The sequence below is a fragment of the Hipposideros armiger genome, unplaced genomic scaffold, assembly GCF_001890085.2.
Source record: "Hipposideros armiger isolate ML-2016 unplaced genomic scaffold, ASM189008v1 scaffold_1200, whole genome shotgun sequence".
NCBI classification, from domain to species: Eukaryota; Metazoa; Chordata; class Mammalia; order Chiroptera; family Hipposideridae; genus Hipposideros; species Hipposideros armiger.
In genome coordinates, this window is record NW_017732550.1 from 74,185 (window position 1) to 86,905 (window position 12,721).

General features: G+C 50.7%; 1 protein-coding gene across 5 annotated transcripts in view; it reads right to left on the reverse strand.

Moving 5' to 3' along the window:
- Positions 1-628: 628 nt before the first annotated feature.
- Positions 629-12,721, reverse strand: part of ACAD9 (acyl-CoA dehydrogenase family member 9) — a 42,111-nt gene continuing 30,018 nt past the window's right edge. Inside the window, exons 9-18 of one of the 5 annotated variants that reach the window (XM_019632950.1) lie at positions 8,231-8,306; positions 6,581-6,651; positions 6,187-6,306; positions 5,796-5,924; positions 4,677-4,756; positions 3,896-4,022; positions 3,568-3,645; positions 2,933-3,061; positions 2,049-2,121; positions 629-1,240 (exon numbers count right to left, since the gene is read on the reverse strand). In XM_019632950.1, the coding sequence (XP_019488495.1) occupies positions 1,140-1,240; positions 2,049-2,121; positions 2,933-3,061; positions 3,568-3,645; positions 3,896-4,022; positions 4,677-4,756; positions 5,796-5,924; positions 6,187-6,306; positions 6,581-6,651; positions 8,231-8,306 (984 nt within the window). In that variant the 3' untranslated portion in view covers positions 629-1,139. The other 4 variants (XM_019632951.1, XM_019632953.1, XM_019632952.1 and 1 more) reach the window with 4 other exon arrangements.

Genomic DNA, 12,721 nt, shown 5'->3' on the forward strand with positions numbered 1-12,721 from the left:
TTCAAAAACCCTGGCAGAATGTTCAGGCAACCCCATTAAGCCAGCTCAGGTGTTAGCATTCCCAGTCTTCTGCCTATTTACAATATTCTCTCATCACAGCAGATTGTGACTTATACTTAGAGGGAGAGAGCCTGGCTTCCTCCTCCCACCTAAAGGCAACACCTACAATGGGCTTTTTTAGGGGGGGGGGCCCCACACCTTCCAGGAACCAGACCAAAGCCTGAAACTTTCCAGCATGAGCATGCTGGGACCCAATACATCTAGCAAGTAAGGAGCAGAAAGGAGCCTGGAGAAATGCAATGGCCTGTTAGTGCCACCTAAAGATAACTTTTTCCCCCTCATTTCAAGAGTGGAGGCCAATCCTTGCAAAGAAAGCTGAGAGAAAGCCCAGGTGGGAACAGCTTGTGTTGTCATGTACCAGGCAATGTGGTTTTCCCCTCATCACCGGAGAAGGATTAAAGACAATGATTGTAACCCCCACAGCCCGCACTGGGCACCTGCTCCTCAGCTTCCGGGGCCTTTTTCTGGCAGAGTGAGGACAAAAGGGACTAGAAGGGTGTTCTCAGGGCCACACTGTCATCCATTAAAGGCTGGTTCTGAGGGAAAAAAACGTGACTAGTACAGCAAACACTTGAAAGGTGAACACAAACTGTGCCATTTAATATTATTGTTTGTTCAGTGGTTCCTGGTACATGTTTGAAGTGCATTTTGCTTCTAGTCTGAATGAACATGTGCACAGCTTTCAAGCTGTTTATTGGAGAATGTGTGGCCTAGGAGAAATGGCTATCCCTGCCTGAACCAGGTCTGCATAGCCCCATGCCATGGGGTGGTAGCACAGGCCCCAGTTTCCACGGTGAAGTCTCCTAACTAGCAGCATGTCCTCAAATCACAGGTCTCAGCAATTCCAGTCTGTCTGTCCCCGTTCAGAACATGGGGTCACACAGGCAGCAATGCCCATAGGTCAAAGCCTAGAAGAGACTTCCTCAGCTGGGAGAAGGACCTTCAGGTGGAGACTGGAAAGAAACGGTTCAATTTGAAGTAGCTCCAAGTTCTATTATTTTCTGTGAAAAGAGTGAGAGTCGTCTAGCAAGGGACTATGGCCTGGGGGCTGGCGGCAGCAGGGAGCACCCATCTGTGCTTCAGGATATCTGGTCCAGAGGGTGGGCACAGATGTATGCTCGCCTCTCTAGGACCTGCTGGGACACTTTCTTGATCTGTTCATCTAGGTTTTCTGGAGAATCTGGGAGAAAAAGAGACAGTGGATGATCTTTCTGTACTGTCATAATAATATTACTGGAGCATTTTTCTCCCCAACAAAATCAGCCTGTGGGTAACTCCACCAGCCTTCCGAACCTCCAGGAAGTGATTCTAAGCTGCAGACAGAGGCTTCATTCTGAATAACAAAGGACTTATCTTGTTAATCCCTAAAAACTCAAGATCTTGTGGGAGTAGGAGAAGGCACTTACTCACTAAAAGACCCCTTTGTGATTCAAGCCTATTGCAGAGGCTATTTCTTCACAGTGGAGACAGCATAGTCAGCCCCCATGGAGGGTGCCTGGCCAGCACCCTCAGTGTAGCTAGGAGCGACACAGAATTACGTGCCCTTCTCCACTATCTCTTGGCAACAGGGTTGGGCTCTACAGGGGACATATGACAGGAAGGCTTGAGGTCAGCGGGAGTGTAAGAGTCGGAGATGAACTTGAGCTGCACATTCTGAGACATGGCCATAAGGCTATGGAAGAGAAAGCGCATTCCAGATAAACTGAGCAGCACAAGCCAAGCCCCACATGGCCTATGTCCGCAGCTGGGGACATCTGCAGGAGAGGAGCTCCATTTCCGCTGCAGTGCAGGGATGAAGGGATGAAGCTCCCAGGGCAGATGCCAGTAGGGCCTACCACAGGGCTCTGACAGAGTTCCCATCTGCAGGTGCGTGCTCCTGCCAGGCTGGCCTTGCTGCAGGCCCTGGGAGCCGGACAGGGTCCAGAAACAATGTCAACAGTGGCCTGGAACCAGACCCTCTCCTCCCTCCCCCAAACCACCCTACTCACACTTGTCCAGCTGAGACAGGGTGAAGAGATTCTGGGAATAAGCTTCCGCGCAGAAGATGTTGGCCAACAGAACCTGCCAGAGTCAAGGTTGGACAGAACCCTGGGACCTCTGGGCCATGGGACAGCCCATCCCTGGATTCCGACCTCTGAGCGTCAAAGAACGATTGGGCAGCTTGGCTGGGGTTAAGAGGCCTGGCTCAGAAGTCACACAATCTCAGCTTCTAATTCCAGCCCTGAGCCAAACGAGCTCTGTCCCAAGGGCAAGTTACTCAACATCTCAGAGCCTCCGTTTCCTCCCCTGCAAGAGGGGTCATAATTCCAGTGGCTGTGGGCTACCGTGGGACAATGCACGTAAAGACAAATACACAGCAGGCACTCAGTGACTGCACCCACCTCCTCCAGCAGGGTGAGAAGGGAAGACAGGGTGAGGGTGCTGGGTTTGGGACCCTGTCACTCACCCACCCTCTTCTCTCAGGTAGGAAGAAGAAAGGGAGCGGCCCTGTGTCCTGAGCAGCATAGACCCTCCCATTGGAGCTGGCAGGGCCCACCACAGGCCACAGCCAACATGGCAAACCTGCCAGCCTGCAGATCAGCTGCTGCATGGAACCTGCACTTCATTCACTCTAGATCACAACTGGGTGCCGAGGCCCTGGACTTGCCTAGCCCCTCGCACCTGAGACTCCCCACCTGGGTCATGCAACCCAATGAAGGGCCCCTTCCCCCAACCACCAGGTTTCATTAAAGTACAGTAGGACAAAGCCAGCCAGAGGCTGCCTGTGTGGGGGCAGGGCAGGGGAGGGGAGGGCAGGGCAGGGCAGGGCAGGGCAGGGCAAGTCAGGACAGGGGAGGGCTGGGCAGGGCAGAGCAGGGGAGGGCTGGCTCACCTCATGGTCATGGTTCCGGAGTCCTGCTCGCATGGAGCGGCTTGCCCGAGACAGCACAGCCGTCATGCCGTACAGGTTGATGAGGATGTTGGCCACCCGCTTCAAGACCATCTGCTCCTCCACGATGGTCTGGGGACACAGAAGCCCAGGTGGAGGCCCATATCCTTGGACCCCACATGCACAGCCCCTCCCTGGGCACATCTTCACCCATCTCCTAGACTCACGTCTCGGGGGAGGGGCTAATATTGCCTTTTCCTGCAGGAGGTGGGCTCATGGCCACCTTCTGTTTTCCAACTTCACTGTCTCGATTTGGGCAGGGGTCAAGCCAAGACCAGGTCCCAGGAACCTGGCTGAGACCAGAGGCCAGTGCATCTCCAGCAGCAAGAGCCTCATAGATCAGGTCCCAAGATTCAGGCCCCAGTGGGGCTGCCCCTTCTGAATGAAGGGAGACCCTCTTCACAGCAACAGCCTGCCCTGCCTCCCCACCTCACCACTCCGTGGTGACTGAGATTTCTTTCTCAGCCTGGTCCCAAAGGTGGACACTTGGTGAAACACCATCTCACGGATGCTGGCCCCATCTCCCTGACCCCCAGTAAGAGGGCCTACCATCCTGAGGTCTGCAGGGGCCTGGGTACCTTGCCAAAGCGGAGCAGCAATGTCTCCACAGTGCGGCCAAAGTAATAAACATTCTCCTCAAGCTTTCTTGCACTGTCCTGGGAGGCCAGAGGAAAGGATTCAGTTCAGCACCTCCGCCATGGTGACCTTCCTGTCCCACCAGCACAGGCATGGCAGGGGCTCCAGGGCCCAGGCCATAATACCATGCTGGACTGTTCTCCATCGTGACAGGATAGAGACAAGGGACATCAGCTATCCCTTAGACTGGCTGGTCCTCCCCAGTGCCCCTGGTCACATCCCTTCTGGGAAGGAGATATCCAACAGGTTACACCTTCTGGGCTCACTTACCGCAACACTGGGGTGCACAGCTCCGAGATTTCCCGTCAGCCCCAGGTCCACGGTTCGACCCAGGGAGTCCCGAAGCCTGCAGCCGATGGTCTCAAGGACAGTGGTCATGTTGCCCCGTTTAAGCTTACTGCAGAAAGCCCATGGCCCCATAACCCAAGGCCCCACTGCTTCTCCCACTACCAGCAACATGACCACCCCCCTGGTATCCCGGAGCTCTAGGGCATCTGCTTCTTCTCTCTGACTATGCAAAACCGTAAAGGGCCAATCCAGTTCCTACGTGTCCCTCCCCGATCTTGGGTGTGCTGAACACCTGGCTGCAGGCTGAATCCTTCCGCACTGTCAGGGAGCAGCCAGTGTCCTCTGAGGTGCTCCCTCCAACAAGTTACTGAGTCACAAGTTGTTTCCAGGTAGTTCTCTCCCAATGAGCCGTTTGCAAAATGCTCTGAGCGCATCCTGGGCTCCAGCACTGATCTAATTGTTCTGGCCCCAGGGTGGGGGTCATGAGGAGCAACAGAGGAATTAAACTGGTCTGTTGGCCTTGAAGCCCGGCAGCTATTTCAGGGGTACCTCTCATTCCCCAGCTTATGAAAACAGTTCCCTGCGACGTGAGAGACAGGAGCTACCAGGGGACTAACCATAGGGCAGGCATGGAGGGCTTCCCTGAGCACTGGACCCTCCTGTCACCTTCAGGTGAAGATCAGGCTCTGCAAGGCTGCACTGCTCCACCCACCTCTTGCTGCCCCAGGGGGGACCCAAGGAGCAGAGTGGGCACGGCACCTACTTGATCCTGGCAGTCAGGATGCGGCCGGCATACTGCAGGCCTGTCAGGGCGATGTACATCCGTAGGATCTCGTTGGTCCCCTGTGGCCAGCAGTACAGAGGTCAAAGGCTGCCCATGGGCAGCCCCAGAAGTGCTGCATGTGTGATTGCCCATTCCACCGCCGCTCACCCGCACTGTGGAAGCCACTGTAAACAGGGCCTTCTATAGCCTTCTACAGCTTCCACTGTCCTCATAGTCAGATCAAAGGTCCTCTGCAACCTGGCTACTTATGTCCCCTTCCATCCACCCTTTACCTACTTCAAGACCTGCCTCAGCCCCACCCAGCAGGACTGGCCACTATTCTCACAAAGACTTGCTTATTTTACCTCCATTCACCTAGTTAGTGCTGGCAAGTAAGGTGCCATCTGGGCCTGGCATGTTTTATTTCCCTGCTCTCGGCCCAAACTGCCCACCACAGGCCTGGTCAAAGTCCTTTCTGCCCCCAAGGGCCAGGTGCACTTGCTTTGTGAGACTCCAGCCCCTCAGGAGAGGCACACCTGTCCCTCACACCCTGGGATTCTGGCTTCCTCCTGGGTCAGTCAGGCCGTGCAGTCAAGACCACTAACACCCCAAAGGTGGGCTGGTGCCTGCAGTGTCTCTGGGGCCCCAACCCTCTTTCCCCCCCTGGCTTGGGTCCCTCCTGGCACACGTTTAATGAACTGACTCTAGGTTTGTGAACTTAGGGGGCATGGCAATTCAAGACTAAGAATGCCAGGCCAGGAAGCCCTCAGACACGACCCTGTTAAGCTATCTCAATATACCAACAAGAAAACCCAGACCCAGAGTGAGCATTAGAGGTCAAACCCAGGCCTCCAATGAGAAGATCTCTGCTTGTTCCACCACAGCCAGCAGAGGCAACTTGGCAAAGGGCTGTGGCGAGTTGCCAGGAGGAGGCGGGCTACCAGGATGTGGTGGGCTCAGCAAAAAGGGCCCTTGGCAATGAGACCCTGCGTGAGCTGCTTGGTCTCTCTGCCTCAGGCTTCTCGTATAGGCAGGGGTGTGAAGAGGGTCAAATGAGAGAATGCACTAGCCAGCTGGGCCCACAGCAGAGTGAGGCACGGCTGGCAGCAGGGCACGTACCTCAAAGATGAGCAGGATACAGGCGTCACGCAGCATGCGCTCATACGGGTACCCCTTCATGTAGCCTGTGCCCCCCAGGATCTGCAGTGCCTCACTCATGCACTGCCAGGCGCCCTCTGAACTGAACACCTGCCATGGACCCGAAAGCAAGGTCAGCACAGACTTGGCGGTGCCAACTCCCTTCCAAAAGGAGGACCTCAGGACGGGGGTGGTGTGGCTGCGGAGGAATGGGAAGCTCAGTACGGAGACTGGGCTTTGGGATGAGACTAACCCAGGCAAAAGCCTGAGTGTCACAGTCTCCCTGGGTGACCTCAGGCGCCTTCCCTGACCACACTGACCAGCTGTGGCTAAAGAGCTTTTCTCAGCTTCCATCTGGCTGTGCTGGGATTACCTTCACTATGGCAGCCTCGATAGAGCAGTCAGGAAATCCTGGCTGGTCCAGCATCCCCGCAGTGAGATAGGCCATACTTTCCATCACATAAGCTTTCTGAGCCATTAGGGCAAACTTTTCCTGGAGTATTCAGAAAAAACATGATCAAAAAACAATTTACATGTGCTGAGACCCAAATCTGCCAGCCAGCAGAGAAGGTGATTAAGTCCAAAGCCTCAATGCACAAAAGAACCAAGCCCCATGCTCATAAAAGGGAATCGCATGAAAGAAAGCCTTCTCTTGTCCTCTTCCCCAGTCACCGCACAGGAGTCACTGGAACAGACAGCAAAAGCACACTTCTAAATGTCCACAGAGTAAAATCAACAAAATGCCCCTTATACGGAGCCTTCAGTACCTGAATTAATCCAAATTCACTGAGGTTCCTGTTGAACTGTTTCCTCGTGCAGGCATATTCAGCAGTCATTTCTAAAGAAGACCAGAGATTTTAAAAAGAACAACTTTCTGGTTGTCCTAAGATGATTTCCTAGGGCTATCATCCTTACCTTTCAAACACTCGGGCAGAAACTATGTGAAACGGGTCTATTGAGACCAAATGCCCTAAAGACAGAGCCTCCTCTTTCTAGCGCATCTGGGTCAGAGGAGCGACTGTCCACTCCTACTAGTGTTGTCTACAGTGGTGGACAGAAGTGGAAGCGCAGAGTTTGGAGTCAGACACAGGTTTCAATCGGGCACTTTTTCTTACAAGCAGGTTGCCCAGGCCAAGCATCTTCATCTCCCTGAAAAAACCACCAACCTCTCAGGGTTGTTGTGGAGATTACATGGGATACAAGTGGGAGGCATCTAGCACAAAATTGGGCCCACAGAAACACCCTAGGCAGACATCAGGGCAGGCTCACATCCGCCACAGCTGTTCATCATCAAAGAAGGAAGGTGGTCTGTTTTGAAAACTCGGGCCTCTGACTTCAAAATGTATAGTTGTGAACACATGCTGCATAGTGGCCCAGGTCTGAAGGCACCCAACTGAATATGGCAGCATGCTGCCCATTTAGCTGAACCTCGCCCCCTACAGTGTTCTCCAAGCACTTCCACAAACTGCTCCCCATGGTGGGCCTCTAAGGTAAACAGGCACCCACATTCACACATTTCCGGACTTGGGATCTCTTCAGGGGTTTACATCCTTCAGGGAGAGGCTGACCATGAGAGCTCTTACACTAAGGACCTTTCAGATGGGGAAGTGCAGAGGGCTTCCAGGCTCTGGGGACAGCTCAGCACAGTGACATAAGCCCTGAGCTTAGACTCTGGCAGTGTTGGCTTTCAGGTCAGGTATAAGACCTTGGACAAACCACTGACCTCTGAGCCTCAGTCTCCTCATCTATAATAATGGAGGTAAAAGCCTAAAACAAAGCCTTCCTGTCCCCACCTAGCCCTGAACTCTGAGGAACTTTCTAAGTACTCGGTGGTATGCTGGCCCAGGTAACCCCCACCGTCTGCAGCCAGGGCCCCTTGCATTTTCCTGCAGCCACTTCCACAAAGCTGACATGGTAATGACATTCTGTGCCCAACAAAAACCCTGTAAGTTCACTGGCAAAGAAAATCCGAATTTCGGGTCTCCTAAAAGAAAAAACAAGAAGCTGAGGGATCTAGGTTCCGAACCTGATCCCACTCCTCACCCACTGTGCTGAGTCACTGACAAAATGGAGATCGTGTGAGAATCTGGCTCACATCTGGATGTTCACGAAGTAGCTGTGATAGCAATGTCCACATCCCCTTTCCCTTCCCCTTCCCCTTTGTGAATAGGTAAAATAGAGGAATGCTGAAACATGAACACTGACTCTTTGGAGACAGACCGAGCATGTTCTTTGGTCTAAACCAAAGCCCAATCTTAAACCTGAGCAGATCCTAAACTTGAATAGGATCATTTGTCCTGCTGGACTGGCTCAGCACTGGCCTGTCCCGGCCGGGGACGTGGCAGAGCCTCCAGGCTGCAGTGGAGGCAGCAGGTCCAGGCTGTGCTGCAAAGGGCTCCTATTCCCAACTTACCTACCGATCAATTTCTTGAGCATCCCGGCCACAAAGCTGCCCGTGCTGAACCTCCCGCTGTTGAGGATATTCATGGCCACCTGTGGAGAAGGCATTGGTGGGTAGCTCACTGCAGCTCCGACTCCTGCAGTGGCCCGCTTACACACACTGTGCTGGGAAAAAGCCCAAGGGCCTGCAGGACCACAGGTGACAGACCACAACAGTGCTTATCTATTTTTACCAGAAGGTTTGAAAACAAAAGGCAAGTCTCTGGAGAATTCTGTGCCAGTATCTGGGCAGTTAATCATCCTGCCAATCCTTGCTGAGCAGGAAGAGAGCACAGTCCCAATGCTTCAAAACAAGGTCACTCCGTTATTGTTATAGTTCTCACAAACATCCTTGGAGTCACCCCCTCTCCAAAAGGAACTGGACAACCTCATTCCAAAAGAACAGGTCAATTCTTAGTCCTCAGGGGAGGGAGGAGACACTAAGATTTACTGGGTGCATGCTGCAAGCTACCCCAACTTTTGCAAGAATGCTTCAGCATCCAGAATCTCATCACAGAGGAACCGAGGTTCAGAGTGGTGACGATTCTCCCAAGGTCACACAGCCAGCATCTGCTTGACATCTAGGTCTGTGCTTTCTGTGCTCAACCAGCCCCTTATATGGAGATGACATACTTCTCCATCCAATTCCTACAATAATCATACTTATAAGGAGCTTTGTCAGCTTCTCTCCCCTTTTCCGATTTTAACTTCCTACCTAGTACAGGTGAGCAGCCAGTGATGAGGGGCAGGCACACACCTGTGTTCACACACTGTTTCCTGATAATGACCTATCTAGATTCATGGAGGCATCCCCTTACAGACCACAGGGGCAGAGGCAAACAGGCAGTCAGTGGTGTGATGGTGGACTAAAGGGGGGTGAGGAGATGTTGGGCAGCAAAGGTTCCTAAGGAGATCCCTGAGCTGGGTCTATCCGGGTATCAGGGGAGGAAGGGTATCCAGGCAACCAGCACAAGCCTCCTGAAGGACAGCTGTGACTTGCCAAGCCTCTGTTCAAGCCCATGATGCCCAATTAGGAGGCCTCAAAGGCAAGGCTGGGGTCTGTAGGAAGAAAGGAGCCTGTGACTCTAGTTTTCCTAAAAGCTCAACTGCAAATTCAGTACTGCTTTTCACAGATTGCATATGTGTAACCTGCATTAATAAAACATGCAACTAAATTAGTATTAATAATTACTTGTTAAATAAGTTGAATGGGAGAATCTCTCAAAACATATCCTGTGAGACTAGAGAGATGAAAACAACTGCTGCAAACTACGGGAAGGGCCGCTGTTGGCCCCAGCCACTCAGAGATGTGCTGGACAAGCCGGAACCCGTGTAAGGTCCAGTCCCCAACACTGGGTGGGCAGGGGCTGGGTTCAGTCTCACACAGTGTGATGCTCAGATCCTGCCCTACCTCCTCTTAGGGGCCCTCTAACCTCTAACTTCAGACTTTATATGTCTCAGGACATGGCAGGACACTGACCAAATGGCCTTTCAAAAGCCAGCTCATAGTTTTATGAACACAATTCACTTAATAGCCCCTTCATAGTTTATTCTTAACTTCATTTAAAACAACAGAAGAATAAATACAGGAACAAAAGCATTTGACACTAGGCCTCATTCCCTGCAGATTGAAGACCTGATAGGTTTAGCTTTATCTGAAGGGCTCTTGAGCTCAGCATGATCTTCTTTACCTCCAAGTCCTCCTGCCTCTCAGCACTTGCATGCTTTATTACCTTCTCTACTGCAAAACAGCTTCCTTCTATAATTTCTACAACTACAGTCTAATCTGTTTGCCCAGAAGCAAGATGCAATCCATCTTTCAACAGCCCCTGTGTGGTTAACTGCCTCTCTGCCTTAAGAGGTCTGACTATTGATAAAACCTTCTGACTACCCCAGAGGAAGAAGCTCTTTTATCTCACATCAGCCACTCAATTTTCACCTGGCTTTTGATCATTTTGTGATCTCTGAAATCACTCAAGTGTATCACATTTTTTAGCATTTAGGCTAACCGGCAAACAACCCCACCAATAAAACAAACAAACAACAACAACAACAAAAAACAGGCTATTATAAATCTATTTTCTTTTGAATATTGAAACAACAATTATTTTTCACCTAACAATGGAAAAAAATTTAAGTGCAGTGTTGGGAAGGACTAGGGACAGAGGCACCTCCATGCTGCTGGAAGGACAGACACTGGTCCAACTTCCCAACAGGCAACTTGGCAACATGGATCAAGAACTTAAAAATGTTCACGCCGGGCCAGCCGAGTGCCTCAGTTGGTTAAGAGTTAGCTTAAGAGAGCAAGCTCTGAGCAACAGCGCTGCCGGTTCGATTCCTACATGAGCCAGTGACGCTGCGCCTGAGCTGAGCTGCCGCTAAGCTGTCAATAGGTGCCAGGATGGCTCAGCTGGTGAGAGCATGTGCTCCTAATAAGACTGCCTGTTTGATGGACTATGCCCGCCCGCAACTAAGACTGAACTCAGCACTTTGAGCTGGGCTAACGCCCGGATGGCTCAGTGGATAGAGCCGCGCTCTTAATAACAAGGCTGCTGGTTCGACTCCCACATGGGATGGTGGCTATGCCACCCGCAACTAAGACTGAACTCAGCACCTTAAGCTGAGCTGCTGTCCGGATGGCTGTGAATAGAGCACGCACTCTTAATAACAAGGCTGCTGGGTTCGAATCCCACATGGGATGGTGGCTATGCCCACCTGCAACTAAGATTGAACACAGCACCTTGAGCTTAGAGGCCACAAGCTGCCGACAGGCAGCCAGATGGCGACTGGCGCCCTCCACAACTAAGATTGAAGAACAACAACTTGGCTGGTCTCCCTCCCCAATTCCCCAACACTGTTCCCCTCCTCCAGCTCCCCAGTTAAAAAAGAAAAATGTTCACACCTTCTGGCCTGGTAATTTCATTAGTGGTGTTTAAACTAAAGAAATAATTAGACTGGTGTGCAAAGGATATATATAAGGATATATGCAATGACGGGATGTGGGTTTGAGTAGAGAAGTGAAAACAATGTTAAATTCCCGATCCTGGGAACCTGGTAACACTAAATAAATGTGGCATCACTGCAAGAAGAAATACTATGTATCATTAAACATTAGCAATATACATTTACTAGCATGAAAGGATTATTATGTGGACCCCGAGAAGATAGATTCATTTGAGAAGGAATTCATCTGACTCCCTATGGTCAACCAAGGACTCAAGTTTTATAAATAATGAGAGTCTAGGAGCCATTTGCTGACAGGGGTTCCTCATGCACTCTGTAACAGCAGGTTAGAACCTTAGACCAAACTCTCAGCTTCTCGCACTATGCCCCCACTTGTTTATGCTGTCTGAGTCAACACCTGCAGGGCAACCCTGGTTTGTCTTTCTACCAACAGACTGAGACCTGCCCCGTCCAACCAGACCTGCACAATGTGGTTCCTCATTTACATAAAAGACTTACTTGAGAACTTTTGCTATCAAAGATGGCCTCCCTTCTGTCTCCATGGAACACAATTTAGGTTGCTACCTGAATCTGTGTCTCCTTTTTACTCAAATTAATGTTTTTATTCTTCATTACAGTATAAAATTAATTTTGGTTTACATTAGAATTTATTAATGAAAAAATGCAGACGCTAATACAGAGGGTGCTGAAAAAACATATACACATTTAAGATAGGAAAAAACTGTATTAAGATTGCAATACTCAATATATACTGATAACAAAAGATGAATACAAGTCACATGTATACATTTTTTTGGGAACCCCGCTTTATTACACGTACGCACTGAATATTTAAGTGACACATGCTCTTTATAAAGCTCTAGATGATAAGCATAAAAAATGTGAACAGTGAGGGCCGGCTGAGTGGCGCATTGGTTAAGAGCTGGCTTGGGACGCCAGAGGGCCCCGGTTCGGATCCCACATATGAGGGCCAGTGACACTGCCCCTCAAGCAACGTCATCCACAACTAGGCTGAAGAACAAAAGGACAGGAACTTGTCTGTTCCCATCCCCCAATTGCCCAAATAAAATCTTTAAAAAAAAAAATGTGAGGGGAAGCATGTTAAAAACTAAAGTATGAGGTAGGCTCCTGGGGAAACGGCAAGGTACTTGAATTGAAAATGCTTATCTGAATGCTTACTTAGTAGCTGACATCTTTTGGCTGGCTAGCCACTATTGCTCAATGGCTGAGGCTTTGTGCTTATGGCCAAAGTGCACTGATAGGAATCACTTTGTAGGCCACAGGTATTCCGCATCAACTTTGTCCCCTAGAGCACTCTTCTCTTCACCTAGTACTGTCACTTTTAAAACATCAGAGTTCTTACAGTGCGGGCAGAGTTTTTACCCTTTAAGGGATGGAATAATGAGTGGCATAAAGGACATAAACATGATTACTGATGTAGGACTAACCAAATTGAGAATCCCTGCACCTATATTTAGATTTTTGAGATTCAGTATTTTTCAGTT